This window comes from Lygodium microphyllum, chromosome 8 (assembly GCF_053477565.2).
Source record: "Lygodium microphyllum isolate KBCC chromosome 8, Lygodium_microphyllum_v1.1.10, whole genome shotgun sequence".
In the NCBI taxonomy this organism is placed as follows: Eukaryota; Viridiplantae; Streptophyta; class Polypodiopsida; order Schizaeales; family Lygodiaceae; genus Lygodium; species Lygodium microphyllum.
The window spans coordinates 91,936,022-91,951,067 of record NC_141142.1 but is presented as its reverse complement, the minus strand read 5'-3'; the positions used below and the strand labels follow the sequence as shown (position 1 = coordinate 91,951,067).

Genomic DNA, 15,046 nt, shown 5'->3' with positions numbered 1-15,046 from the left:
TTCTAACCAATTTATTTATTTTGTAGCTGAAGACTGCTAGGTATTTACTTTTGTCGGTTTAATTGTATTATTTTTTCTAACAATTGTGAATGCTTCAATTGATGTGTAGAGCAAGCAGCGGTGGCATTGGGAAGCATTGGAGGATAGCGTGTATTCAAATTATTATCAATTTTTTATGGGTGCGCATCTTAGGCATGGCGCCAATATTTTGACGCACTTATTTATTAAAGCGCTTGATATTTATTTATTACTTTTTTATGTGCATGGGCACGCAATTTAAATATTTGTATTGGACATTGTATTTGGGTACTGTCTGACTCCTTGGGCACCAAATAGCTTTAATTCTCTAGTGGCACAAAAGCAAACACAAAAGCTAAAGCGTGCTAATTGTAAATTGGGCTATTTTTTGAGCTTGAAGATGAATAATATATAAAATACATGCTTTGTGGAGCGCTCACACAAGGCATGGGGGGAAATTGTACCCAATTAGTCTCTTGCTTCATGTCGTGCAAGCTTTCTTCCTTGTTTTTGGTGCAAAAGTAGAGTTCTTTTGTTCTTGGGGACCTTCCGACTACGCGCGCATACAATGTTTGATCTGTGCACCAGTGGTATCAAAGCGAAGCTGAGATCGAGAGCTTCCAATCGCTTACCATCTCGCATGAAGGTGGAGCTTCTGGAACGATCGAGCTCTACAGTCAGTATCGTGGCAAACGGTCGATACCAGCTTATTCCTGGCAGTCAAGAACCCCTTGCTGTACACTCAGATCGCGAGGGACCGGCCTCTGTAGTGCGGAGGACCATGTGGAAAGATCCTACATCAAGTCGTTGGTTTCTTCTCAAAACAGATAAGTAGATTTCCACCATAGCTATTAAACCTTTAAAGTTAAGCTTGGAAGGCTTAAAGAGAAGCTTTTAAAAAACTTCAAATCTCGTTTTTAATCCGTCAGTAGCGGCAGTATGTATTGCACGTCACCGAAACGGACGTCGACATACTCTTGTCCTCAAAGTCACGATTAATAAAAAAAATTAAAAGCTATAAGCCCCAAAGGTCCTAAAGTTCCTATGCTCCAAACTCAATCAACTATCATAGAGGCAATTCCTATTTGACAATACATGAACCTGCTTAGAACTCTCTAGAAGCCCCTGTTCACACCTGTGAATTGACAGAATCAGATTCCAACAAACAATTGGCAGTATGCAGTCTATACACAAAATTATTTTTTTGGAAGATGACTATGATATCAAATTTCGCAATTGTAAAGGAGAAATACTACAAAAGCCAAACAATATATATATATATATATATATATATATATATATATAAGCCTTGTAAACCTGTCTTTGAGCTACGCTCGTCCCGCTAACAAGGTTTCAAGTGTGTGATGTCTTTTGGAATTTTGCAGGATGACTGATCAAACCATGGAAGATTTTATGGCTGAAGGTGATCTACCCAAACCAACAATGGAGCAAAAATTGGATTTGATTATGATGCAACTTTAAGAGGAACAAAGAGCACGACAAACTTTGCAAGCTCAATTGGCCAATCTACAACGATCTACCGGCGACCAAGATACATCGCAACTTGAAGATCTTATACGATGTACGATCGATGCAACACTTGAAGCCCAATCTATTCGGAAAGAAACAAAGATGAGTAAAAGAAACTTCAAATTTTGTACTTTCAATGGATCATGCGATGGAAAGACTGTACTTGCTTTTATCAGTCAATTTGATGATTATTTCCATGAAGAATCATATGCTAAGAAATATAAAATTAAATGTGTCACTAACCATCTAGTTGACCGAGCATCCTTATGGTGGACTATTGTCCGCAAAAGCGTTGATTGTCCCACTACTTGGAAGACTTTCCAAAAGAAATTTTTGCAGAATTTCTTTCCATCCCAATTCCGCGGAAAAGTAATCAAACAATGGGATCTTCTACAACAAAGGGATTGCGAACCTATTTCACAATATACTGAGCGTTTCTGGAATGCTTTATTGCAACTAGGAATGCTCGAAGATGTACCTGAAGCAACTCATAAACACAAGTTTATGTTTGGCTTACTTGGACATTTTTATGCAGAGGTCAATATATTCAAGCCAACAATCCTTGAAGATGCAATTTCCTTGGCCCATGACATTGAAGACAAAATTCACAGACGAGATAAGCGACCACAACAATTTCCAACTAATGGTAACATTGGTTCTAAATAGTTCAATTCAAATTTTTGAAGATTCAATCAAAGTCGTTTTCTTCCATCTTCATTCTGTAAATCTTGGACACGATCACTTGCCTTGCCATCAAATACAAATCCAAACCCTAAGCCATCTCTTCAGTCAAATCCCAACATTCCTAAACTTCCTGCCATTACCAATAATGTATCTAAAGCAAAACCCATAGTTTGTTACAAATGTCATCAACCTGGACATTTAGTAGTCAATTGTCAATACAAAAAGCCATATGTTCATATCAATTATTTGGGAGCAATAGAAGATGAAGAACGTGAAGAGATGTCGAATTTTACGGAAGATGATGATGACATTGGTACTACTTCTGATACTTTGCCAGGTATGCCAACTCCCCATTCCTTATTAACAATGAAATGTTTTGTGCATGGTTAAAAAAAGACTATTTTACATGATGATGGGAGCACACACGACTTTATTTCTGCAAAATTGGTCAAAGACATGAATTTACATATTGTTTCTACACATTATCGCATCAAGACTACATTCCTAGGAACGAGATATAATGAAACACAAGAGGTGCATAATTTAGAAATTAAAATTGGTGATTATACTGAACGAAGAAATTTCTTAGTTGTACCTTTGCATTCTAGTGACATTATCTTAAGAATGCCTTGGCGACATCAATACAATCCTGATATAGATTATTCTACGCATTCAATAAAGATCTATTTTCAAGGAAAACAAATCACATTGCATGGTATGTACACTTTCAATAATTTTCCATTACTTACTCACGCTCAAGCTAAACGTGCATTACGTAAAAGTAGCAAATCCTATTTAATATGGGTGAATGAAATTAAAGCTAAAGAAAAGTAGATGCATCCTAGGCATACACAATTTTTTTCTCAATTCCAAGATTTCTTTGCTGTGTGCTGATTTGCCACCTAGATTACCACCTGTACGTCCTGAAGACCATAAGATAGATTTACTTCCTGGATCACAACCACCATGTAAAGCACCATATAGACATAACCAAATTGAACAGAAAGAAAATCAAAACCAAATAGACGAATTGCTAACTCGCAGATTAATTAGACCTAGTAGTTCTTCATTTGGTGCACCTGCCTTATTAGTGAAGAAGAAAAAAAATACCTACCGCATGTGCATTGATTATCGTGCCCTAAATAAAATTATTGTTAAGAATAGATACTCGATTCCTAGGATAGATGATCTTATGGACAACTACAAGGATCTGCCATATTCAGCAAGATAGATCTTAAATCTGGATATCATCAAGTAAGATTGGACAAATCTGATATATTCAAAACTACATTTAGAACACAATTTGGACACTATGAATTCCTGGTTATGTCTTTCGGTTTAACTAATGCACCAGCCACATTCAGTCGTATGATGAATCGCATATTTTTGAAACATCAGCATTGTGTCATTGTTTTCTTTGATGACATATTAGTTTTCAGTAAAAATGAGAATGAGCATTATGAACATTTATCTTTAGTTTTTAAATTATTAAAAGATAATCAATTATATGCTAATCTAGAAAAGAGTGAATTTTTACAAACAGAAATTGAATATTTAGGACATATTATTTCATAAGAAGGTATTAAAGTCGACCCTAAAAAAATAGACCATTTTAAATTGGCCAATACCCAAAAATGTGCATGAATTACGTTCTTTCCTAGGTCTTGCTAGCTTTTACAGAAAATTTGTGAGGAATTTCTCATTACTTGCATTACCTTTGACAAAACTATTAGAGAAAGGTATCGTGTATAATTGGTCTGACAATCAACAAAAGTCCTTTGATTTTCTGAAACATGCTTTAACTCATGCTCCTGTATTATAATTACCTGATTTCAATAGACCATTTTTCTTAGTAGGTACTGACGCTAGTGGATCTGGAATAGGAGCAGTCCTTATGCAAGATCCTCATCCCATAGCCTACTCTAGCTGCAAACTCAAACCAACTGAACTTAAGTATTTTACCTATGACAAGGAATTGCTAGCCGTAGTACAAGTCTTACGTCAATGGAAATATTATTTAATGGGATCTGAATTCATGATCAAAACTGACCAACAAAGCATTAGATATCTCCTTAGTCAACCACAAATATTTGACCGACACATTAAATGGGTTGCTTTTATTCAAAGTTTTCATCCCCTTATACAATATCAACCTGGAAAAGAGAATGTTGTTGCTGATGCTTTAAGTAGAAGACCGACAATTCACAATATTTTTGTGATATCATTTGATTCCCTTATCCCAATGAAAGATACTTATCACCAAGATCCTACTTTTCAAGCTGATTGGAATAAACTAGTTGCAAATAATTGGATTCCTATTGATTCATTGTCTTACACTAATGGATTTATGTTTTATGAAAAAAGATTATGTGTGACTGTTCCATTTCGATCATTTGTCTTGCATGAAATTCATTGTCCCCCATACCAAGGTCATAGAGGAATTATATCTACTTTGCGTACACTGATTGAAGATTTTTATTGGCCACACATGGACACTGATGTATCTAATTTTGCATCTGAATGCCTAATTTGTCATAGAGTTAAAAGACATCATGGTAAACATAATGGTTTACTAATGCCATTATCCATTCCATCACGACCATGGGAACATATTTCAATGGATTTTATCACTGGTTTACCTAATACTAAAGCTAATCATGATATGATTTGGACTATTGTAGATAGGTTTAGTAAACAAGCATATTTTATTTCATGCAAGAAAACCTTAACTACATCTCAAGCTGCTCAATTGTTCTTGAAAACTGTTTTCACTAACCATGGTTTACCAAAAGTCATTATTTTTTATCATGATTCTAGATTCTGCAATAATTTTGGATTACTTTGTTTGCTAACTTAGGAACAAAGATTGATTTTTCATCTACATTTCATCCTGAAACAAATGGTCAAACAGAAGCTACTTACAGTACCATTTTAGATCTTTTGCGTGCCTACACAATTTCAAAACTGCACACATGGGATACATATCAACATTTACTTCAGTTTTCATATAATAACACATCACATACAGCTACAAAGAAAGCACCATTTGAAATTGTTTATGGATATCGATTTCCTACACCTGTTACATCATTGTCAAACAAAATTCAAACTGCTGATGCTATTGCTAACATGCATGCTACTATTTTTGATGAAGTTAAAGATATGATTGCCAAAGCCCAGCAATCATACACAAAACAAGCAAACAAGAAAATAAAAGCTATGAGTTTTAAAGTTGATGATTATATTTGGTTACAAATTGAAAAGCAAAGATTACAAAGTGTAGATAAACACCCCGTTGTAAAATTAATACCTAGATTTTATGGACCATTCAAGATCATACACAAAATCAATGACAATGCATTTAAACTAGAATTACCACAACATTGGAAAATCCACAACATGTTCCATATCAGTTTATTACGACCTTTTAGAGGACAACTACATGTACACCCTATCTATGAAAACCCTCCTTTGTTAGATGAAGAAACTCAAATTCTTGAGCCTGAAACTATTATAGATACTGACTTTATGACCACTAGAACTTGCCGTACATATTCTAGATATTTGGTTAAGTTAATCATATTGTTGAAGAGGCCCAATGGATGCACGCTAGAGACCTAAGTGCTTTTCCCACACTGTTAGCTCCACATTGAGCTAATAGCAATTGAGGACAATTGCTATCCCACCCCGAGGGTATGATGCCAGGAGCCATATTCCATGGTGGATTCCGTGAGGTTTTGCGGTGGATTTCGTAAAATTTTATTATCGGGGCTCATACACGAGGCAGATTCTTTGTGCGAAAAGTCGATGGGGACGCCTATCCTTTTCGGGCGTCTTGTTACTTTAATGTGTAAGTGGGTGATCCCATAGCGGGTGATTCCGCAAAATACATATTTAAATTAATAAACGTTTATGAGTTTAGAGTGTGCACTCGTAATAAATTAAGGTTAGGATTGAGTTCTAACCAATTTATTTATTTTGTAGCTGAAGACTACTAGGTATTCACTTTTGTCAGTTTAATTGTATTATTTTTCTAATAATTGTGAATGCTTCAGTTGATGTGTAAAGTAAGCAGCGGTGGCATTAGGAAGCATTGGAGGATAGCCTGTATTCAAATTATTATCAATTTTTTATGGCCGCACATATTAGGCATGGGCCAATATTTTGACGCGCTTATTTATTAAAGCACTTGATATTTATTTATTACTTTTGTATATGCATGGGTGCACGATTTAAATATTTGTATTGGACATTGTATTTGGGTACTGCCTAACTCCTTGGGCGCCCAATAGCTTTAATTCTCTAGTGGCACAAAAGCTAAAGCGTGCTAATTGTAAATTGGACTATTTTTTGAGCTTGAAGATGAATAATATATAAAATACATGCTTTGTGGAGCGCTCACACAAGGCATGGGGGAAAATTGTACCCAAGTAGTCTCTTACTTCATGTCGTGCAAGTTTTCTTCCTTGTTTTTGGTGCAAAAGTAGAGTTCTTTTGTTCTTGGGGACCTTCCGATGCTCACTACGCGAGCATACTGCATCTGATTTGTGCACCATTATTTCCAAATCTTACATCAATAAGTGTATTAAATTATTTGTAGTTAGTTAAGTAATTTTTATTTGTGGTAAGATAGCATGTGGCCCTTGTATTACTAATCCACATGTGTGGGGGTGATGATTTGTATATTAATTAAGGCAACAAAAGTGAGTAGAGCATCATCCACATTCAAGGAAACAGATTGAGATGCGTTCTGAGCAAAATGATGATTTGATTTATTATTAGATGATTTAGATGCATATGCACAATGGGCTTGAGCCTTATGCCTAATTGGACGATCCTTGGAATGATGCCAACAATCTTTGGATGCATGACTCGACCTATTACAAATGCAGCACTAGGGTATAGTAATGCTACAATTGGGTTTTGAAGATCGTGGCCTAAAGTTCTTACGTGATGGTGTGAGGAAACATGGCAATAATTTCTATTAGATATCACTTTGGGATGCACGTACAGGGCTAATGTATTTGACATAGGTTGTGAGTATTGATTGGCTTGCTGCATATAACTTTCTTATAAAGCTAATGGAATGAGAATGGGTACTAATAAGGTTGCATGGTTTGATTGGGTTCAGGTAAAGGATTGCCAAGATGGTGGAAGGGCAGCAAGAAGAAGTATTGCTTGGACACTGGGGGGGAAGATCCATCCCCGAGAGTAGGACATCCTTCATTTTTAAGTGCCAAGTTTGCCAATTGATTTTGGCTCATATGTATCACATAATTGCTTCCAAATGGAATGTGAAGTGGTTTGCATGCGAACAGATTGCTTTTAGGCATTATCCATGTGAAAAAGAAGTTTGAGGCCAATAGTGAAGTCCTGCTCATTCCACAACATGACTTCATCAACCAATGTGGAATCTGTCTAATCACAACAAGGTGTACTTCCATCAAAAATATGGATGAGTTTCTATTTTTGTAGGATGATCTCCATCGTCATGCACCATGGGTGATTATTCTAGTCATTGGGTTCACATTGGTGTCCATGCCTACACCATGGTGATATTCGTGAATGAAAAACAATTTGAAGAATGATGTATACAACTTTGTCTAATTCAAATCATCAATGGTGCTCATTTTAAAGGGCCGTGACAAAACGAATCTAACACAAGCAATTGACGCAATTGAAAAATAACTTTGTAAATTCAAAATAGACATATTGATTGGCAAAACATCAACTGAGAGCCCAAAGGACACATCCTCGTCTTATGCAAATAAACATTGTACTAAGGAAAGTAAACATTTGCCACCTTTGTGTGTATTCTCATGAGAGAGAGACGGTGTTGGATTAACTACACAAGGGGTAAAATGTAAGCATGCCATGTTAGCACTCCCGCCTCCAAGTGGAGAAAAGTGGTAATTAGAAAACTCGATGAAAGGGACAAAGGCAAAAGGAGAAAGAGGAAAAGAGAAGTAGTATCTATCACGTGTTGTAATAAGCTTCATTTTTACTTTAGTAGAGGTGTTTTCTCTCTACCCAAGGTTGAAAATCTTACAAGTTACCAGCGTAAGAAGAACCCTTGATTGTAGGGGCTATGCTTTTGAAAGGAAAAAGGAACAAAGGGGTTAACTGACGTCGGAGTAAACTAATGCGAGTGTGAGAACGGCAAGAGCGTCCTTACCTTCGTTATATTCAAGGTAAATGTAACGTGGTTGAGGCCTCGATTGCTCAGAAGGGTTGGTTGTCCTTTTGTGATCAGGAAGCCTTCAGGCGGAACGCATGGAGCCTTTTAGGTGCTCAAAATAAGCCCAGCCCCAGGCGTTGTGCCGGATTAAAACTTAACAGCGATCTTACTCGGAACGGCGCTATCCCCACAGCTGAATACTGTCTTGAGGTAATTTCCCTGTACGATATAGTACACGACTCCTGTGATATGTGTATACATTGTTTAATTCGGGTTTATTTTAAGGATAAACAACTCATGTGGCAAACTATGCTGAATAAAACAATACCGCATGTGGATAGGTTAGATATAATCAACAGCAATCAAGTGCTGCAATGGCGCCGGCCAAGGCGGATGATCCGAGGCAGGGCGCGATAGTCTGGAAGGGGCACGCGGAGGCGCTGAGGAAGGCGGTGGAGCTGCTGACCGGGCACGGGCTGCCAGCTGGGCTGCTGCCATTGGAGGAGGTGAAGGAGCTGGGGCACGTGGCGAAGACGGGGTACATGTGGGTGAGCCAGGGGAAGAAGGTAGAGCACGAATTCAAGTTGGCGGGGAAGCTGGTGAGCTACGACACGGAGATCACGGGCTTCATCTCGCAGCACAAGATCAAGAAGCTGAAAGGGGTGAAGGCCAAGGAGCTCATGTTGTGGCCTCCCGTCGGGGAGATCAGCGTCGATCATGACCCGCCATCAGGTAAGATCCACTTCAAGAGCTTCGCTGGCATCACCAAGACCTTCCCCGTCGCGGCGTTCGCCGCCGGCCAGTAGTGAGCTGTTATCCGTGGCCACCAATTAATAAGCAAAAGATCGGTATGTATGGTGCCCTTGCATAGGCATTCAAGGAAGCCCATCCCTTTTTTCTATGTTTTCGAACCATACAGGAGAGATCAAAGATTGGGGAGGATCACATGCAGGTCGTTTCTGTACTGCCCTTCCAATCTTCTAATGAACCCGTTCACAGTGGAGGAGGCCCCTAAGTACTAGCATAGCGATGTTATACAGTTTCTGAGAGCATGGACAATGGCATAAGCAAGGTTGTCCCGTCCGATTAAGCCCTCACAATCCAAGCTTGTAACCCTTGCGCTTGCTTAGCTCGAGCGTCATCTTCCCCGCCATCTTGTAGCTCACTGCCCTTGCAAGGCAAACCGATAATAACCGTTATTACTACAGCTATCTAATCGATTGATAATGCCATTGGTCATTGCGTATTGTTCTCTTCCCTCAAACTAGCAATGCAAAATGTCAAAACTCCCACAAGAACCATAAAATTGTGAAGGGAAAGTCTCATGGCAATAACCTAAGGAGCCACTGATAAGCTTTGCGCATTGTCTTTTCTTTTCATCGGGCTTTGCATCGTGGCCTTCGTTACTTAGGAATAGAAATAATACCCTTCGTTGTGCTACCACAAGCCTTAAATATTTTCCAACATGTATCAATGCCAATTTGAAAGCCAATGTGTGTCCTCCGTTAACCTAGCTTGCATTACCAAATGGTCAGTTTAAAAATAGTGACAAATATTTACTCAATAAGATAGGCTCATTGGCCACAAAAGAGTTTTGAGTGAAGATGGAATACAAGTAGCAAAGGGATGGGAATGGTACGTGAGAATGGCAATGGGATAGGCATTGGAAAAAGCATAGCTTGCAAGCATGATCTAGCTCTCATATGATGTTGTGCTATACAAGCTCAATGTAATGGGACATTAGATACGCTCTTATTCCTTCAGGAGCTTTGATACACGAGAATCAAGCAACTACCTCTCACACAATTTCTTGCACTCAAATGCAAGCATTCATTTATAGTGAGTGACATGGCCTACCTTTAAATCCATGAAGAATGTGCTTTGCACACTCCACGGTCCAAGTGTGCTCCTTTGATTCTCTGCAACCCTCTATAACCTCTTTGTCCCTCACCCTCATTCTCTCACTCTCTATCATTCATGTCTCTCACTCTCACCCTCACCCACTCTCTCACAATGAAAGTAGGAAGGAAAATGCACAAAGTTTGCACACACATGGATAGCTTGTTCTATTCATTCTCATCTTTCTTATACATGATTTCTAGGGTTAGGGTCTCTTCATCCCTCTTGGATATCCAGTCCACTCTTGGGCCTTAAGACTAGTTATTTCTCATTGCTTGCTTTTTCTATGATGAGAATGAACTAGAACCTTTCTAGTTTTTCCACAGAGCCTATGTTATCATTACAATTGGCACATGATCATGCTCGACTTGTGGATTTAGATAATAAACCAATATTATTATTGCAATCATTTGGCAATTCAAATATGCATGTGCTTCATGCACATTAAATTGTTGATAATAATCCAAATACTATTTTTGAAAACTTAGGCTCCTTCTCATGCTCCCTTCCACCTTGCATACCATGTACTTCTTGCCATTGCCATTATCCCCCTCCTAGAGAGTGCAAGTCCCATGGTAATCTCCATTGTAGGAGGTGGCATGCTTCAGGGTACATCGAAGATGTACATGCTAGGGGCCACTGTGTATTGTCCTTTAAGGAGTCTTTCAAACTATTGATGGCATAGAAGTTTCTGGTTATAAGGTAAGTTGTTAGAGTGGTTGTAGGTGTCTTGGTTGTCGAAGGTGGTGGTATTCTTGAGATTTATAGGATGTAAGATATGAAATCAAGCAGTTTCATGGGCAAAATGTATTAGCCTATCTATGGGTATATGTAGACAAAATGATTTTTCATGGGGCTCCTCAGTATTCATAGAGTTCGGTCTTTTTGTACATGCATTGCAAGAATGATTGGGTGAATTGTATCGAAGAGATGTTGATTAAATTGCCTTTAAGAAGGCTCTCATAAAGGAGTTTTTTCTCGAATATAGGCATAGTTAGATGGAAGAAGTTTATAGATTGGGTGGAAAAACCTAACAATGGTCTTGTTGCTACAATCTTGTTGTGTGAATTTGAAAATTTGAAAGCTACTATGCTCACTTGGATATGGATGACTCGTAGTCATTGGAAAGTCAAAAAGTTGAGTTATTCTTGAAAGTTGTTGACCCTATGTTGCAAGAGAAATTAACTAATTAGCTAGAAGATGAAACCTCAGTAACTCGATTGAAACTTGACAAGACACATGTCATAGATACTATAAATATGATTGTAAAGTGAGAAACAATGAGATTAAGGTTGTGAAGAGGGTCTACACCTACAGTTTCTATGAAAAGTCTTGAAATGATAGCAAATCCATCTATATCTATGGTTGAGCAACCCCTTATCCCTACTCGTCCTACCCAAAAAGATGTTAAGATGAATTGATGAAAAGATTGCACAATGATGGGTTGAATGAGACAATATCTTAAGAGCCAAGCCTTCATGATCTGAGTGGTGTAGGGCATTAATTTACTACAGAAACATTGAAAGAGATGAAGGTTGAATATAATTGGTTTCTCTTGCCAAAGAAAAAATAGATTATTTTATACATATTTTAGCAAAGCATGGAAAGGCTTTTGTAATTCATCTTGTTGAAATTGGCTACGTGGATTTGACTATTGTGGCCTCAGTGGTGGTTTTTACAATGCTACATATTATGTGGAATCTTAAACCAATTCATGTACCTCGAGCATACTTGCCTAAGTTGATGGACTTCTTAAATGAGAATAAGAATGAGGTGTTGGATGACCACATAACTGATTGTGAGAAGAGTTTGACTTAGTTATAGAAAGTGCATCTCAATCTATTGAGAGTAAAAAATGTCTCTTTGGTGTTGAGGAGGTACTGATTGTAGAGCATATGAATGGCCCCTATGGTTGAGAGCCTTCACCATTTTAGGATTGATGGGATTAGTAAAATCTAGGAGGTATGCTCCAATATATCAAAAGTTGAAAGGTTATTGGGTGCATGTGTCTCCTATTTGATATGGATCCCTCATTTCAAGCATGTGGCTAAAAGCCTTTATCAACCTTATTAAGGAAGGGGTAAAAATTTCATTGGGGAAGGCAACATAAGAAGGCTATTCATAAGCTAAAGAAGTTGTTGAATTCTGCACCAACCTTGATTATTTGAATGGAAGGCCTATCATCCTCATTTTCAATACAAGCCCTATTGGTATTGAATGGGCAGTGAGATAAGATAATGTTGAAGGGAATAGATATGCTATTAAATTTAGAGCAAAGGTACCAAAGGAGAGGGAACATATATATTCACAAGTAAAGAGAGAGCTTTGGGAAGTGGTTACAACTCTTAAATGTAATAGAGAGGAGATAGATTGTCTACCGAGTTTGGGTATGATAACCAATTATGCTACTCTTGATAATGCCATGTTTCATTGTATAGCTTATATAGAGTTACTAAACCCTAATTTACAACATATTGCAGGGAGGAACAACCAAATGGTTGTTGTGTTATCAAGATCACACTATGAAGATGAAAATGGCATGATGGAAGAGGGTGAAGAGGACTTCTTAATAAAAATTATAAAATTATAGCAAGTTCTAATTATATAACTATTGTATATGCAAGTATATATGTCTTAAATGCTAGTATAATTGGCACTAGAATAGTAATAGATCCAATAAGTACAATAGGTACACTATCTAGGAATGTTATTGTTGCAGGTAATTCAATAAAAAAGAAGGATTTTTCAACCATTGGAGAAGTAGATATAGCAAGAACAAAACATTATAGGTGTTATTTCGGCTATGGCGGTACTTTTGGAAGAGGAATATGAAGGGGAATGGCTGAGAATAGACCAATGCCTCAACACTCTCTAAGAGTGAAGAATGGTTAGGAGACGAGTTCAAGAGGATCAAGAGAATGACATATGGTTTCTTCTTGAAGGATGGATATTTATGGAAGCATGCTAAGAAGAACATACGAGCTCCACTACCATTTCTTGGAGATCGAGACACATAGGTACATGTTATATGGGAGTTCTACGAAAGCTTGTAGACTAGTCATAGAGGTGTACATGGCACCTTTTAAGAAAATTAAAGAAAGATATTGATGGTAGCGGATGTATGTAGACATTTATCACTTGGTGGAATCTTGTGCTACTTGTAAGATGTATTCATCAGTGAGGCATCAAGATGTGTTGTGGTCAATTTATCTGTTGTCTCTTCATTTTGAATGGGTAGTGGATTATGTTACTATGCCTACAAGTTCATGGAAGATGTAGTACATTGTGCTTGCATGTGAAGTCTTGACGAATCAAGTAGAAGGGAAAGCACTTAGGACAAAGACTACTCAGGTTGCATGTACATTTCTATAATTAGAGGAGATTGGGGTGTGTTGACAAAATTTCAGTAGATAGAGGTAAATTGGATACAAATCAAGAACGAGGTTTTTTCTCTCATGGGGAGATAAAGTTGGGGCTCTTACTTCAACCTGTAATCTACAAAGAAATGGTAAGACTAAACATGGACATCTAAATATCATTAAGGCCTTGGCCAATTCACGTGGAGGAAATATAAAAGACTAGCAATGGCTACTCCCATATGCTTCATGGGATGATCAAATAACTTATTGTATTGTCACTAGATGTATGTTGACTTAATTAATGTATGGTTAGAAACCCATCATGCCAATAGAAGAGATGGCTATTACATGGAGTGTGACACCTTTGGAAGAGGGGTTGAATAGAGAGGAGTTGCTTATTTTACACATAAGGCAATTGGAAAGAAGGCCTAAAGACATTAGGAAAACAGTGGAGAAGTTAAAGGTAGCCATGACTTCAGAATAAGAAACGATTTGATAAGAAACATTCTCGTGCTGCTACATGAACAGAGTGTGAAAAACTCTAGAGTGCATTGTCATTCAGCTTTCTTATTGATCTAGAAAGTCAATGCCATATTAGTCATTAGTGTCAATGTCTATAGTATGGATGGTTCAAAAATACTAAATGTTTGGATAATTTTAGCTATTTTAGATATTTTGGATATTATTTCTTGTAGATATCCTAAAAAGCTATAGAAAACTTCTAAAATAGGGTGACATGCAAAAAGAAAGTTGCTTTTAGCCAATTTTGAAAAAGCTCATGCAAAAAAGAAGGGTTCACAAAATCGTGCGATGCACGATTGCAGTTGATAGGCAACAAATAACACTCTGAACTGGGAGAAAAAGAAGTGATTTGGAAGAGTTTGACCAAATATCCTAGAGTTTTACCCCCCTTTCGAAGCGAATGGAACCATCAGATTTGCGGTCTGAGCAATAGAGAAGAAGCTAGTGTTTGATGCATCTTTTGGTCTACAAGGGAGCTCCACGAGATCTAATGCTTGGAGATTACTTCTAAGTAGTGCCAGACATGGAATTTGTTTATTTTCTTAGATTCTATTAATACACAATGCTTTGATTTATTGTGCCTTGTATTTATATTGTGTACCTCTTGGCTATTCTTTTTCTTCTCTTCTATCTACTATTCTCTACTTCCTTCTATCTTAGATTCCCGATGGATACGACCTTTTGACTAAAACCCCTCCAACATTGGTGAGCCCGATGTGAAAGGTTTTAAGAAGGAAAGACAAGATGGGACAATCTTTAAACATAATTTCTAGTGACGTTTTGCAGCAAATAGTGCAAAATATGAATATGATTATGCAGGTACAACAAGAACAATAGGTGATGTAGGCATCTGCTC

General features: G+C 37.6%; 1 protein-coding gene across 1 annotated transcript; it reads left to right on the top strand.

The window, feature by feature from the left end:
• Positions 1-8,510: 8,510 nt before the first annotated feature.
• On the top strand, positions 8,511-9,613 carry LOC148032594 (uncharacterized). Its single transcript, XM_087684131.1, has 2 exons — positions 8,511-8,620; positions 8,752-9,613. Exon 2 carries the CDS (start codon positions 8,785-8,787, stop codon positions 9,214-9,216), a length of 432 nt encoding a protein of 143 aa, XP_087540257.1. The 5' UTR covers positions 8,511-8,620; positions 8,752-8,784; the 3' UTR covers positions 9,217-9,613.
• The last annotated feature ends 5,433 nt before the right edge of the window (positions 9,614-15,046 follow it).